At 39.9% G+C, this 11,586-nt stretch overlaps 1 protein-coding gene across 7 annotated transcripts; it reads left to right on the top strand.

Moving 5' to 3' along the window:
• Positions 1 to 51: 51 nt before the first annotated feature.
• ldlrap1a (low density lipoprotein receptor adaptor protein 1a) lies at positions 52 to 10,956 on the top strand. Of its 7 annotated transcripts, none has more exons than XR_003411312.3 (10): positions 52 to 274; positions 5,321 to 5,463; positions 5,645 to 5,757; positions 5,962 to 6,076; positions 6,378 to 6,450; positions 6,849 to 6,944; positions 7,541 to 7,620; positions 8,004 to 8,038; positions 8,945 to 9,487; positions 10,259 to 10,385. XR_003411312.3 is itself a non-coding variant. In XM_081703365.1 (10 exons), the coding sequence occupies exons 1-10, from the start codon at positions 193 to 195 to the stop codon at positions 10,297 to 10,299; spliced, it is 810 nt and encodes a 269-aa protein (XP_081559491.1). In that variant the 5' UTR covers positions 52 to 192; the 3' UTR covers positions 10,300 to 10,956. The 7 variants fall into 7 exon arrangements, 5 of the variants coding, with proteins under 5 accessions (XP_081559491.1, XP_081559483.1, XP_026875791.3 ...); XR_014118841.1 differs by having other exon boundaries at positions 8,945 to 9,578; positions 10,259 to 10,369; XM_081703365.1 differs by lacking the exon at positions 8,945 to 9,487 and adding an exon at positions 9,547 to 9,578 and having other exon boundaries at positions 10,259 to 10,956.
• The last annotated feature ends 630 nt before the right edge of the window (positions 10,957 to 11,586 follow it).

Below are 11,586 nucleotides of genomic sequence, written 5' to 3'. Positions count from 1 at the left end.
TAACTCCGCCCCCTTTTGTGGGTTTCATGGATATAACCCCGCCCAGTCGGATGCTGGAAGAAGAACCGCAACAGATATCAGCAACAAACTTTGGAGCTGAGGACGCGAGAGTAAGCCAAGGAGCGTTCGCTTTCCAAGACAGCTCTTAGCCCTTTAGGGTATATATTGGCTGTATTGTAACGAGAACTCAGTATGGACGTCCTGAAGTCAGCCAAAAGGGCTATTCGCAGTCCAGGTCTTGGCCAACAGTCGTGGAGCGCTGGTAAACACCAAAGTGAGTATAATTTTGGTCTGTACCTCGGATCAGTGTTTCTTGCCCCTCCAAAACTTGACCGCATACTGGGTCCACATACTGGGTCGAGCCACAGTAACTTAGTCGGTGTAGTTAACTGGCTAAGGTATAAACTATTTTTTCATGTTTGCTTGCTGCGTGTTCTTTTTCCTTCAGTATAAGTGTTGACAGTTATCATCATTAGTTACATGGGCTTCCCTGGACATTTCGTTTAACTGTGATATCGCTTCACATGAGCGAGATAAAACTCCTTCAGACGTTTGAGTCTTGTTGAATTAACACTCAGTATCGAAGACGTGGTCTCTTTTTAACACTTTAAAATTACCTTACATATTTTAATTGCTCCCAAATGACCATTTCGAAACACTGTCGTTTTAATGTCGTTGTTTACAAGCAAATACAAGCCCACCATTTAGGCCAGAAATTTTACATCACTGCTTCTAATACCAGGTGCTCACTGTCAGTTCTTGGTTGGGGGATTGTGTTTGAGAGAGTTATGAGAAGGGCAACTGATGTTTTACAAAATTCTTCTTTGTCTTAGAAACTTGTATTTAAACCAAATATGCTAGTGGCAGTTTGTCACCTGCCAGCTTCTTGTAGCTTAATCTATACAAGTGCATTTTATCTCTGGGCATACAGGGAAACCTTTGGCTTGTTTGGTTGAAATGTTAGTACACTAACCTCAAACTAACTGTACTTTAAACAAGCTCAGAAAGGTTATTCCCCCCCCCCCCCCCCCCCCACACACACACACACAAATTTCTTACTGTAAAGCTTAAAGGCAGTTCACTTAGTTTGTTATCTTGCTGTTTTTTCCAGCAGCTGGTTTTTTTTTTTGTTTTGTTTTTTTTTGTGGTCACTTTCCTGTTTTTTTTCTAGGGGAAAACATTCAACAAGCAACATAAACAAGAAATTCAGCTGGTCCACTTACAAAAGACCTGAAGATTGCTGGACATGTAAACCTATAAGACATCATATATTGATTGATTTATACCCTCACCTCAGTTACTGTATAACTACGCCAGTGCTGAGTGCCTGTAACCTCCTGAACCTATTTGTGACACCCCCACCCCCAACAGTGGGAACTTCATAGTTCTTTTAACCACACAAGAGCTATTTAGTGGTTGGGAGCACTACTTTAATGCCATGACAACAAGCCTGGAATGCCTGGACATGGCATTTTGGGCCTGTCGTTCAAGCTTGCAACCAAGTTCAAACTCACTGGAGCACCTATAATTGTGTGCAGTTCCCTAAATATTCTTAAGCAAGGCAGCTTTCTTTTTATCCACTGTATGTCAAATGGGTGAACTGGTAGGCTGTTTTCAAAGAAAATGTACTGCTCCTCTTTTCAGTTTTAAAATCTACACACACCTGTAAAAATGGTAGTTTATGTAAAATTAAATGTCAGATTTTTAAGCTTTTAATGTGAAATTGTTATCTATATAATAAAGTGAGAACATGTGGGTACAAAAATGACTTGCAAGAGCCTTGCATAAATTTATGCCACCCTAAACCAATGCTTTTTTGAAGCACCAAATCTGAATCATTACAGCACTTTTCAGGTAAGAGTACTTTATTAGCTTGCGACATCTTGATTCAGCAATATTTTCTCTCACTGTTCTTTGCAGAAACTTTATAGAGCCATCAAATAAATCTCCTGTGCACTGCCCTCTTGAGGCCACCTCAGTCACTTCATCATGCTTCACTGTGGCTGTGGGGTTCTTTTGGTTATGTGGCGTCTCTTCGGCATCAAAAAAATCTGTGTTCGAATTATGGTCAATAAGTTCAACCATGGTCTCATCAGGCCATAAAGTTTTTACCATAGTTTTGGGAAACTGCAGGTGCTGTCCGAAGTTTATCCAGTTTTGTATGACCTTCTTGTGGGGGGTGAGAGGATCGCATCATGCACTTTCCCACTTCGCCTTGGCAGGAGTTCATGCAGATCCTTGAACATTTCCATAAACCTCTTGGCAGCCATCCTAACCAGCTTTCTAGTGGCCTTCTCATGGAATTTTAGGGCTGTCCTGTTTTTAGTAATGTCACTGTGGTCCATGGTATATCTAATGCCATGGACATTCTTTTGTAACCCTCTCTTGATTAGTACCTTTGACAACAAATGGATTCATTTATGCTCTTTTGTGAACCTTGGTTTTGCACTCAAATGAAACCAAGAAGTTGTCAGGAGCATCTTGGCAGAACAGCTGAACTTGTAGGTGAACTTATTTGGAGTTAATGTATGGGAATAATTTAAATTGATGGCAGGTGTAAACTACCATTTGCCTTGAGTTTAAATGTGATTGGTCTATTGTCAGCAAAGTGACATCTCCTTTTATAAAGGAGTCTGTACACTCATGCAACCAGGTTATTGTAAAAAAGGGGGGCAGGGGGTTGTTGTTTGTGGGTATTTTGTAGGTAGCCATTTCACATTCAAGTTTGAAAAAATCTCATGATGGTCTTGGTTTCATTTTTTTTCTTAAAAAAAAAAAAAAAAAAAAAAAAAACCTGCTCTTTTCACAGAGCTGTCTTATTTTTTAAGTCCCTTGTGTTTACCCCTCTACCTCTAGACATGCCTTTTTTTTTTCTTTTCAAAACCATACAGAACTGCAATGATCTTTCAGTGCATGTGGACAGGCTGTACCAATAAGAGTACTGTCCCATCACTCTTCATGTCAAAGAGAAGGCCAAATGGCACCTCATGCCCTGTTGCTCCTGATTCACCTGGGCATTCTTTCAAGCCGTGTCCCTCCCTGTTTAATGTGCCGTTCGTCCGCTGTCTTCTAGAAATGATTTCTCGTTAAGGTGGAGGGAGGTAGTGTTTGCCCTTCCAAAGCACCAAAGTCACACACTTCAAACTATATCGCTTGCAGCGAATGTAGAATGCTTTTGGAATGGCTCAAATGGGGTTTTATGGTGCTTTGGAGAGGTACAATTTACAGCCAATGCTCTGCATCTCTTGTGCCAGTGTCCTGCTAAGTAGACAGCTTGGTGCATATAGGAGCTGTGCACCAGAAACACCTGTTCTGTCTTTTCCAACAGGTTCATTTAGTAAAGAGGCCATTCAGTAATTCGCTCAAGTTTTAGATACTTGAAATTACTGACAAGCTCATGCTTCTGTAAGGTTTTGTTTTAAGACAGTCTGGGTATTATATAGATATATTTTCACATAGGTACATGCAGTGAATTTGTAACTGGAATTAATCTGCTATTGAGATTTGAAAGTATTATTTTGTAAGGTAAGACTCTTCTGTACTATTAAGTTGTTCAGTGCAGTAAATTTAATGCCCATAGTAATTTGGTGGACGTTTTTAAAACTCACATTAGCTCAGTGCTTCCCTTTCCTAGAGCAGAATGCACAAAGCATGACCTTTAGTCCCTCACCTGGTTCTGTATCGTGAGCTGTCAGGCCAAATACTCTTAAGTGTTAAGTTTCTGGGTAACTAATCTCTTGTAGTTGTTACAATCACTTCCTGTTTTGTCTGATATAGACTGAGACAACTGAACAGGTAAAAACCAATTAAAAATTGTGCCGGCACCAGTAGATGCACAACTTTGATGGATACCATCTATGGCACAGGAACATAATTTCTGGTGTACTGTCATCTCATCCTCCATTTCAGTGCACAGTGTAGAGTTCAGCACAGGCATGAGCTCCTAGCTGTCGGAGAGCCTCATTCAAGTAAAGTTTCCACGGTGAATAAGGGCCTCTGTGCATCTCACTAATCAGTGTTTTGGTGAGATTGCCCATTACCCGGCCTGTGCCATTATGGTTGCCTCCCTTTTATTTATGTGGTTCTGAGAGCTTTCTGAGGTGTCGAGGATGATCATGAATAAAGTCTTCAAGGTGTATTTTTCCAGGAGCTGTTGGCCAGTAAATTATACAGGATAGTCTTCCCTCCCTGTCCTTAGAATGTTAGGAAAAGTTTTGGTGCAGGTGGAGGGTTGTAAATCCTGTGTAAAGTTAAATTTTCTTTTATGCTCTTTCTTTATCTGTATTTAGTAGGAGGCAGAATGAGCAGCAGTCATTCAGTCAGTACTTTGAAGTGTAGTAGGTATTATTAACCATAATGCAGCTCATCCTGGTTTCACCCCTAATTTTTGTGTACGACTTAAAACTTTGAATAAATGCGACTGAAAGTGGTTTGAAACTAGCTAATACTTTACCAAGTTAATTAAATCCAATAGGTTGTCAGGATTATTATTATAAAATTCAATATTATTCTGCTGTTATCCTACCATGAATTTATATAACATTGTCTGTTTAAGATTGTTAAACTCCTGTGAGTATGAGCCAAAAATAGGCGCATTGTTTCACCAATCCACTCTAGTCCAATTATTAACTAGTCCCATTGTTTACTTCCACTTTGACTTTAAGTAGGTCAACTGGTCTGTGGATTTGTGGATTTGCCTGTTGTGATTTTGTTCTGGTTTTCAAACTGGTTTTAAACTGGTATTTGTTTGCCTACTGTATAATTAATGCCTGAAGTTAAAAACACAGAAATTAGAATTGCAAAAAGATGTAGCAGAGAAGTAGCTTCACTGGCAGCACAGGAAAATGAGGTCATGTCTTATGATTTTTATCAAGGCTTATCAGAACGTTCCATTCTGTCTCATAATCACAGGCTCAGCAACTCAGACCTGAGTTCAGCAGAACGTTCATCCTTGCAGGTTTTGAATTGCTGTTGGTGTGCCTACTGCTATGTATCTCTGACCTTCAGCTTTGTAACATAATTTCTAATAAGGGGACTGGATTGAAGACCTCAAGGACATCAGTGTATTGCCTATGAATATGTTTGAGCTGTAGGAGGCTGATCTGTTTGATGTGTAGTGTTTTTCCACCAGTATGGTCTGACCCACATGTTTACACAAAGCCATGCACTTAAAACTGTGCATACATTAAGCTGTCAATACTGTGTTTCATAAGGTGCTGGTCCATGTTGCCTTGGTCTACCTTGTGCATTAGTGTAAGGGTTGTTTGTGCAGCTGGTTGACTTTGCCTCATAAACTTTTGTCCTTGCTATATTTTCCCAGAGCTTCCAGAGGACTGGACAGACACCAGGGAGACCCTCTTGGAGGGCATGACCTTTAACCTACGACACTTGGGAATGACTCTTGTCGACCAGCCCAAAGGCGAGGACCTGTCAGCTGCTGCTGTCAAGAGGATTATTGCTACAGTAAGTTCAGAGCTGCATCCTTCAATTTGCATTTTCAAATTCCAGTAGATGTAAACTGTTCTTGGATTGGTCGCAGTACAGTAGCTATTGCTAATAATCCTGTTTGTCATGTCACATTATATTCCATCTGTCAGGTTTTTTTTAATTAATCTTTTCTTTCGGCACATATGTATGTTCCTAGGCTAAAGCGAGTGGAAGGAAGCCTCCCAAAGTGGCTCTGAAGGTCTCCCCTCAGGGAATTCTGCTGTTCAGTGTTGGGTCCAATCAACTGCTGGAGAGCATCTCTATATACAGGTGAATGTCTCTGTCTCTGTCTCTGTCTCTGCCTTTCCATGAAAAGCAACCTCATGTGCATGACATCTTGAAATATTGCCTCGCATGAGACTAGTTCACTGCTAATACCAATTGGGTACGTAGCATAAGTTTTATTTCAATATAGATTTTTATTTTATTTATTTTTATTTTTTTTTACGTTTTGTGGTGCCCCATGTCTTACAGAATATCATATTGCACAGCAGACAAAATACATGACAAGGTGTTTGCTTACATCGCTCAGAACCAACACAATGAGACGCTTGAGTGCCATGCGTTCCTCTGTGCCAAGAGGAAAGTGGTGAGTTGGGCAGTGTTTTGTTTGGTTGTATAGTGTGGCTTTTCCTGTGAACCCAATACATCTTTCCAGAGGAAGGTTTGGTCATTCCCAAGTTGCAGAGTCATATCACAAACAGGTGGGACTGCATGCTTTGTTATGGTTACATGAACTTCAATTTTGCCTATTTCAGGATGCTGTCTCCTCCTTCTGTGATATCATCATTTGTGTAACACGTTTATCATCCGACTGTTCAGTCTGGGAAAAACAGTGGCCTAATTGTCTGTCTTATAGCACCGTTGCCTTCCCTTTCTTGTTCTTGCAGGCCCAAGCAGTAACGCTTACTGTAGCCCAGGCTTTCAGAGTGGCCTTTGATTTCTGGCAGGTTGCCAAAGAAGGTATACCATACTATACCACGCATCTCAGAGTGACTACTATCCACACCAGCCCCAGTCTCAGGCAGGGCTCACAGGATCTCAGACTGCCGAAAGCCCAGTAGCCAATCATTTAAAAGTCTTATTGGACAGGACAGAAGCAATGCGTGTCCTCCTAAGGGAACCTTTTGATATGAAGATGTTGTTGAGCTTTTAAGAGGCTTGTAGCCAGCCTACTGAGATCTGGTTTGCTTGTTAGAGGTACACTTGGATTCTCTCCACTGTGGATGCTTTTTTTTTTTTTATTGGAACCCCTTTGAAGTTGTCTGTAATATGCTCACATTTTCTGATCTGTTTTCTCCTTTACATGTTTGCAGTCTGTTTCATGCTCTGCATCTTCCTTCTCCTCTGACCTCTTTCAGACAAAGAACAGCAAGTGAAGTCGGCGTGTGCTTTGGAAACCGATAGTAGCATGAATCTTGACACATCAGTCAACATGGTCAACCTAAAAGGGGCTGGTACTGACCACACACAAACAATACATTATATGCATTGTACATTAGTTATTAATATTGACTAATGTTATTAATATTGTTTGTAAGCAAGCACTTTTGTATCATTCTTCTCAGATTCAAGGAAAATGTTTTGATCTTTTTTTTTTTTTAATACGGTTGGAAATGCACTAGCTAGATTCAAAAAACAAACATGCTTTCTTTAAATTTTAACCTTTCACAAAGTTTAGTTTACTTTATCAACAGTGGAAGAATTACTTCCTTAATTCTTTGTGTTTCATCTGCTTGGATGATTACACCAAGCGTTTTATTTGAGTACTCCCAATAAATAAATGGTAAATGTATTATTCACCTAGTCAACCTAACTTATTTGCTTGTAGACAGCTAATACTAAGCAAGAATTCAGTTCTCAATAGCAAAATTTTCTCTAGAAAATGTTAATCAGATATATTCCACTACTTAAGGATGTGGTCACTGAACAGAAGTTGAACTGGGGTTTTTATGACCCATTGTTAAGTGCCGTGAAAGTCTGTATGTGGTTCCTATCCAATTTCTACCCTGTTACTATCCCTTTTAAAATGTCCATCATCTGCTGGTTCTAGATGGAGCAACAGGAAACCTCTTGGATTTTGCTGAATCTCAAGACACAATGATGGATAATACAGACAGTCAAGCGAACCTTGTGAGTAACTGCACTGATCCTGACAACAGTTCCATCTGGGTAAAGCTCCTCATAGTTTCATTACTTACAAACTGTTTCCCCAGTTGCTCCACGGAACATTGGTATACTGTAACAGCTTTGAATGTGTTTACTTCATGATCACCTTGTATCTGACTGTGAAGAGTAATCCTAAATGGTAACCAAAGTCGCTGTTTTTCAGTGGGGGTTTTCAACTCCTCTCTGTGCTGCCTCACACTCAAGTCTGTTCTAACACACGCTCATGAGCTAATTCTCCAGTCTGTAAGCAGGCGGATCAGGTGTGCTAGAACAGCAGGGAGAACGTGCAACTTTGAAGCAATGGAGCTACCACATAATTTAACATTTGCTTTTGTCAATTTTAACAGGAGATGGATGATGGCCTGGATGAAGCCTTTTCAAGGTAAAAAAAAAAAAAAGAGCTCTCAAAGCCTCACTCTTCCTGTCTCATAATTTCTTGTCCTGCCACAATCTCCTCTGTAGTGTCCTCACTATCTTGCTGTACTGAAGGCTGGAAAAGCACATTCTTTCAGCACAACAGCAGAATGAAAGGGCATACAGATAAACTCGCCTATATTGCAGAGATTTGACTACAGGGTTCCAGTGACACTCAGATAGGGCTTCATGGATCTTAAACAGAAATGTCGCTTTTGAAATGTATGTCTGGGTTTGTGCTATGTAGCTTTCTGAGGCCATTGGTTAATCGACCCAGTGTGATGTTTGTCAGTGAGTACAAACTAGAAGTCTGTGTTATTTTGGGTTCATTCTCTCAATCAAAACAAAAGTCTGCTTAGAGGGCCACTGACATTTTGACAAGGAACCTTACCTAACCAGCGTGACATGAAGTAAATATATGTTAGATTACAGTGACTCTGTGGCAAGTTTGATGAAAGCAGTTTCTGAAACGTTTCAAAACCAACAAAACTGGAAATATTTATTCCAAAAATGAAAAAAAAAAGATTGCTACTTTATGACATAATATTTTAATTCTGTATAATATTCCAAAGAGCCAGAAGTAGAAGAAACATTATGTAAATAATTTGGATGTTTTTAAACCAGCATTATAAATATTTCTGTCTCTACCAGAAACGGCTCACATGTAGCTTGATTACCACTTATACTAGCGGGCCAGTGTATTTACTATTTCCTCTTAATATGACACATGATAGAAGAAAACCATCATCCAATGTCTTATTTTGTAAAATTCATTTTATTATGACCAGCCACCTTGCAGCAACATGCACTGTAATGGGTATACCCACACTAGGTGAATATACCTGCAGTTACAGTCTGTAACCTTGTTTATCAGCTTCCCTTCCCTTAGTCTGACAGTAGAACCACTGCATCTCCAGCTATACTCCTGCCTGGATATGTTTTGGATGGCAGTCCACTCTCAGCTCCACAGTGACTCAGGCATGTGTAAACACTCAAACTCTGTTCTTGGCGTACTGATACTTGCACAAAGCCCCCACTACCTTTCTGCGACAACTGCATCTCATTGGTGTGTTCAGTGGTTCTGTAGTCAGAGACTCACTAGTAGTTAAAGCAGTAGAGGGTGGCTGACAATGTGGTTGGCAACATATACGCTCTGAACTTGTACATGGGTATACAATACACCTATAGGCTTGTATGAGTAAATAGACTACACTTAAAGATGTAAGGTACTCGTAATGAAGTGGCTATTGAATGCAAGCCCTTTTAGCAGTGCCATCTACTTGTACTGTATCAGTTGTTGGAGGCCGTAATGACCCACAGAGCCTTTTTTCTTCCTTCTTTAAAATGTTGCAATTTTCTCCTTCATTTATTATTTATTTACTCTCTTTCTATGAGCTATTTTAAGAAGATTGTGACGGTAAGGACCATGATTTTATATGCACTACTAAAGCCAGTATTGTTTTACTCCCTCTGTAGTTGCAGTATGGCTAACTTTGAGTTTTCTCCAGGTAATCCTCTAATCTTACCCGGTCCAGTCCCGCCTCACCGTTTACCCACTGACATAATCCGCCCTTGTCCGTTGTCCGTGTGTTCTGTCATTCTAGCACGCGTCCCATCCCCTTTCCTAATTTTCCAGTTCCAAAGTTTTCTGGATCAAGCTCCATTTTTTTCCATTTTGCATTTGTTACAAAGGCCTCGGTCACGTCCTGTTACGTTATACACCTAGAGTCTTTTTTATTTTATTTTTAATTTATTTTTTTATTGTTACTGTCAGTTGCATAATGGTCTCCTCAGATTGCTGTTACGCACAAAAATGTTTTGTAGGTGTGATTGTGATTAAGGGTGTGTCACTCATTTTATTCAGCAAATGTTTATTTTTGTGTGTTCTCATGCTAGAACATGTAATAAAGAAGCAGTAATGAGACTGTTGCCTCCAGTCACCCTGCATTTAAGACTGTAGAATATACGCTATCCCAGCACCATCACACAACCCACTTTATTAGAAACAATGTGATTACATTAACCTTAGTGAATAATGATAAATAATGATATAGCTGTATTCATTAATGATTTTGTTAATAATAGCTGTTGGAATGTTCCTTTTAGCATTACCAGTCATTCACATTTGTACCACCGTCAGTGGAGAATGTCCTTAGTGTCTGTCTGTCTGTCTGTCTGTCTGTCTTAGATTTGCAGAGGCCCGTACTCAGGTCCTGGACATTGGGCTGACCCCTCTTGAACACTGCTCTGACCCAGAAACCAACAGTAACGATTCTAGAGCTGATGACCACATTTGCCCTTGAGAGAGGATTGTGTGACTACTAGGATGGCACCTGCTGGATGACAAGTCAGGGTTTTCATCCATAAACTATTACAGGATCACAGCTTTAGATAGACAAACTGACCACATTTGAACTTGTCTCAATCCCTCTAGTAATCAAGCCACAGCAACCTCTCCAGTAACAAAACAATACTATAGGATTTTCGTATAGTTTATTCTATATTCACAGAGCATATTCGTTTTTCACTTTTTTTTTTTCCACATTTGTTCAATTTGCTTTGTATCTAATGTATAGCCTTCAGAATTTAAATTATTTCCATGGTTCTCAAAATGGCCAAATTTCCTCTGTATATTTGAGCGGGTTTTGTCCATCTTGAACAGACACATGAAATTGCAATGATATGAAATGATTTGTACAATTGAATGATTGATTGATTTAAAATAAGGATGGGGGGGGTAGTTTTAGTCGAGATGAACAAGCTAAAACTCCCACTCTCCCCTCCATTAGACTCATTAGGAGGTGTTTATGATGATTACTTTCTTCAGTGACCCTTCCAGATGTGGAGTAATGTTTGTATGGAAATGTAATAAACGTAAGAATCATCCGTGTGTGTGTTTTTGGGGTGCATTTTCAAACCAGGAGAGGGCAGCACTTTCACAGTCAACCTGTGTGTGTGTGTGTGTGTGTGTTCTGCTTAATATACAGCACTCAATACAGTATGTGTATGATGTAGTAACATGCTTTACTGTGCAATATTCGCAGTGCCTATAAAGCAATAAAGGTTTCCATTTCATGGCACTGTTAGACATGACTGTGTTGACTATAACCTGTATGGTAATATAAATACAGTGTGTTTATGTATATATTTGTACTCTGTATATTTTGTGATGACATAAATTGCTAAGTCATTTATTTCCTCCTAATTCAGCATGTTCATTACATGCTCTTTCAGTAGTAGACAGACCTGACTCTGGAATAGTCATATTAAATAGTGCATGTTATCTAAGTAAGTCGTCAGGATGCATCTCACAAGTCCACAAGATGTGTGTGTTGGCATGTGTTTAAGCCCAGTGCAGGGGGGTTGAATCAATTGATGTGTGTCCCTCTGGAGGACTCTTGGCACATTGTCTTTTGCACACACACACACACACACACATCAACAATATAATGTGTCTAAATGTGGGAGGCGCATGCCCCCAGATCAGCTGCACGCCTTTGCAAACATCCATCTACA

The sequence above is a fragment of the Electrophorus electricus genome, chromosome 2 (genome assembly GCF_041902795.1).
Source record: "Electrophorus electricus isolate QZ-2024a chromosome 2, ASM4190279v1, whole genome shotgun sequence".
NCBI classification, from domain to species: domain Eukaryota; kingdom Metazoa; phylum Chordata; class Actinopteri; order Gymnotiformes; family Gymnotidae; genus Electrophorus; species Electrophorus electricus.
This window is presented reverse-complemented; position numbering and strand designations above follow the sequence as displayed.

Excerpts from the sequence above, each read along its gene's own strand:
- ldlrap1a (XM_081703344.1), top strand. The coding sequence starts at position 193 with ATGGACGTCCTGAAGTCAGCCAAAAGGGCTATTCGCAGTCCAGGTCTT. Across the intron at positions 5,758-5,961 it reads GAGAGCATCTCTATATACAG|AATATCATATTGCACAGCAG; the intron begins GTGAATGTCTCT and ends CATGTCTTACAG. Across the intron at positions 8,039-9,546 it reads CTGGATGAAGCCTTTTCAAG|TTGCAGTATGGCTAACTTTG; the intron begins GTAAAAAAAAAA and ends CTCCCTCTGTAG.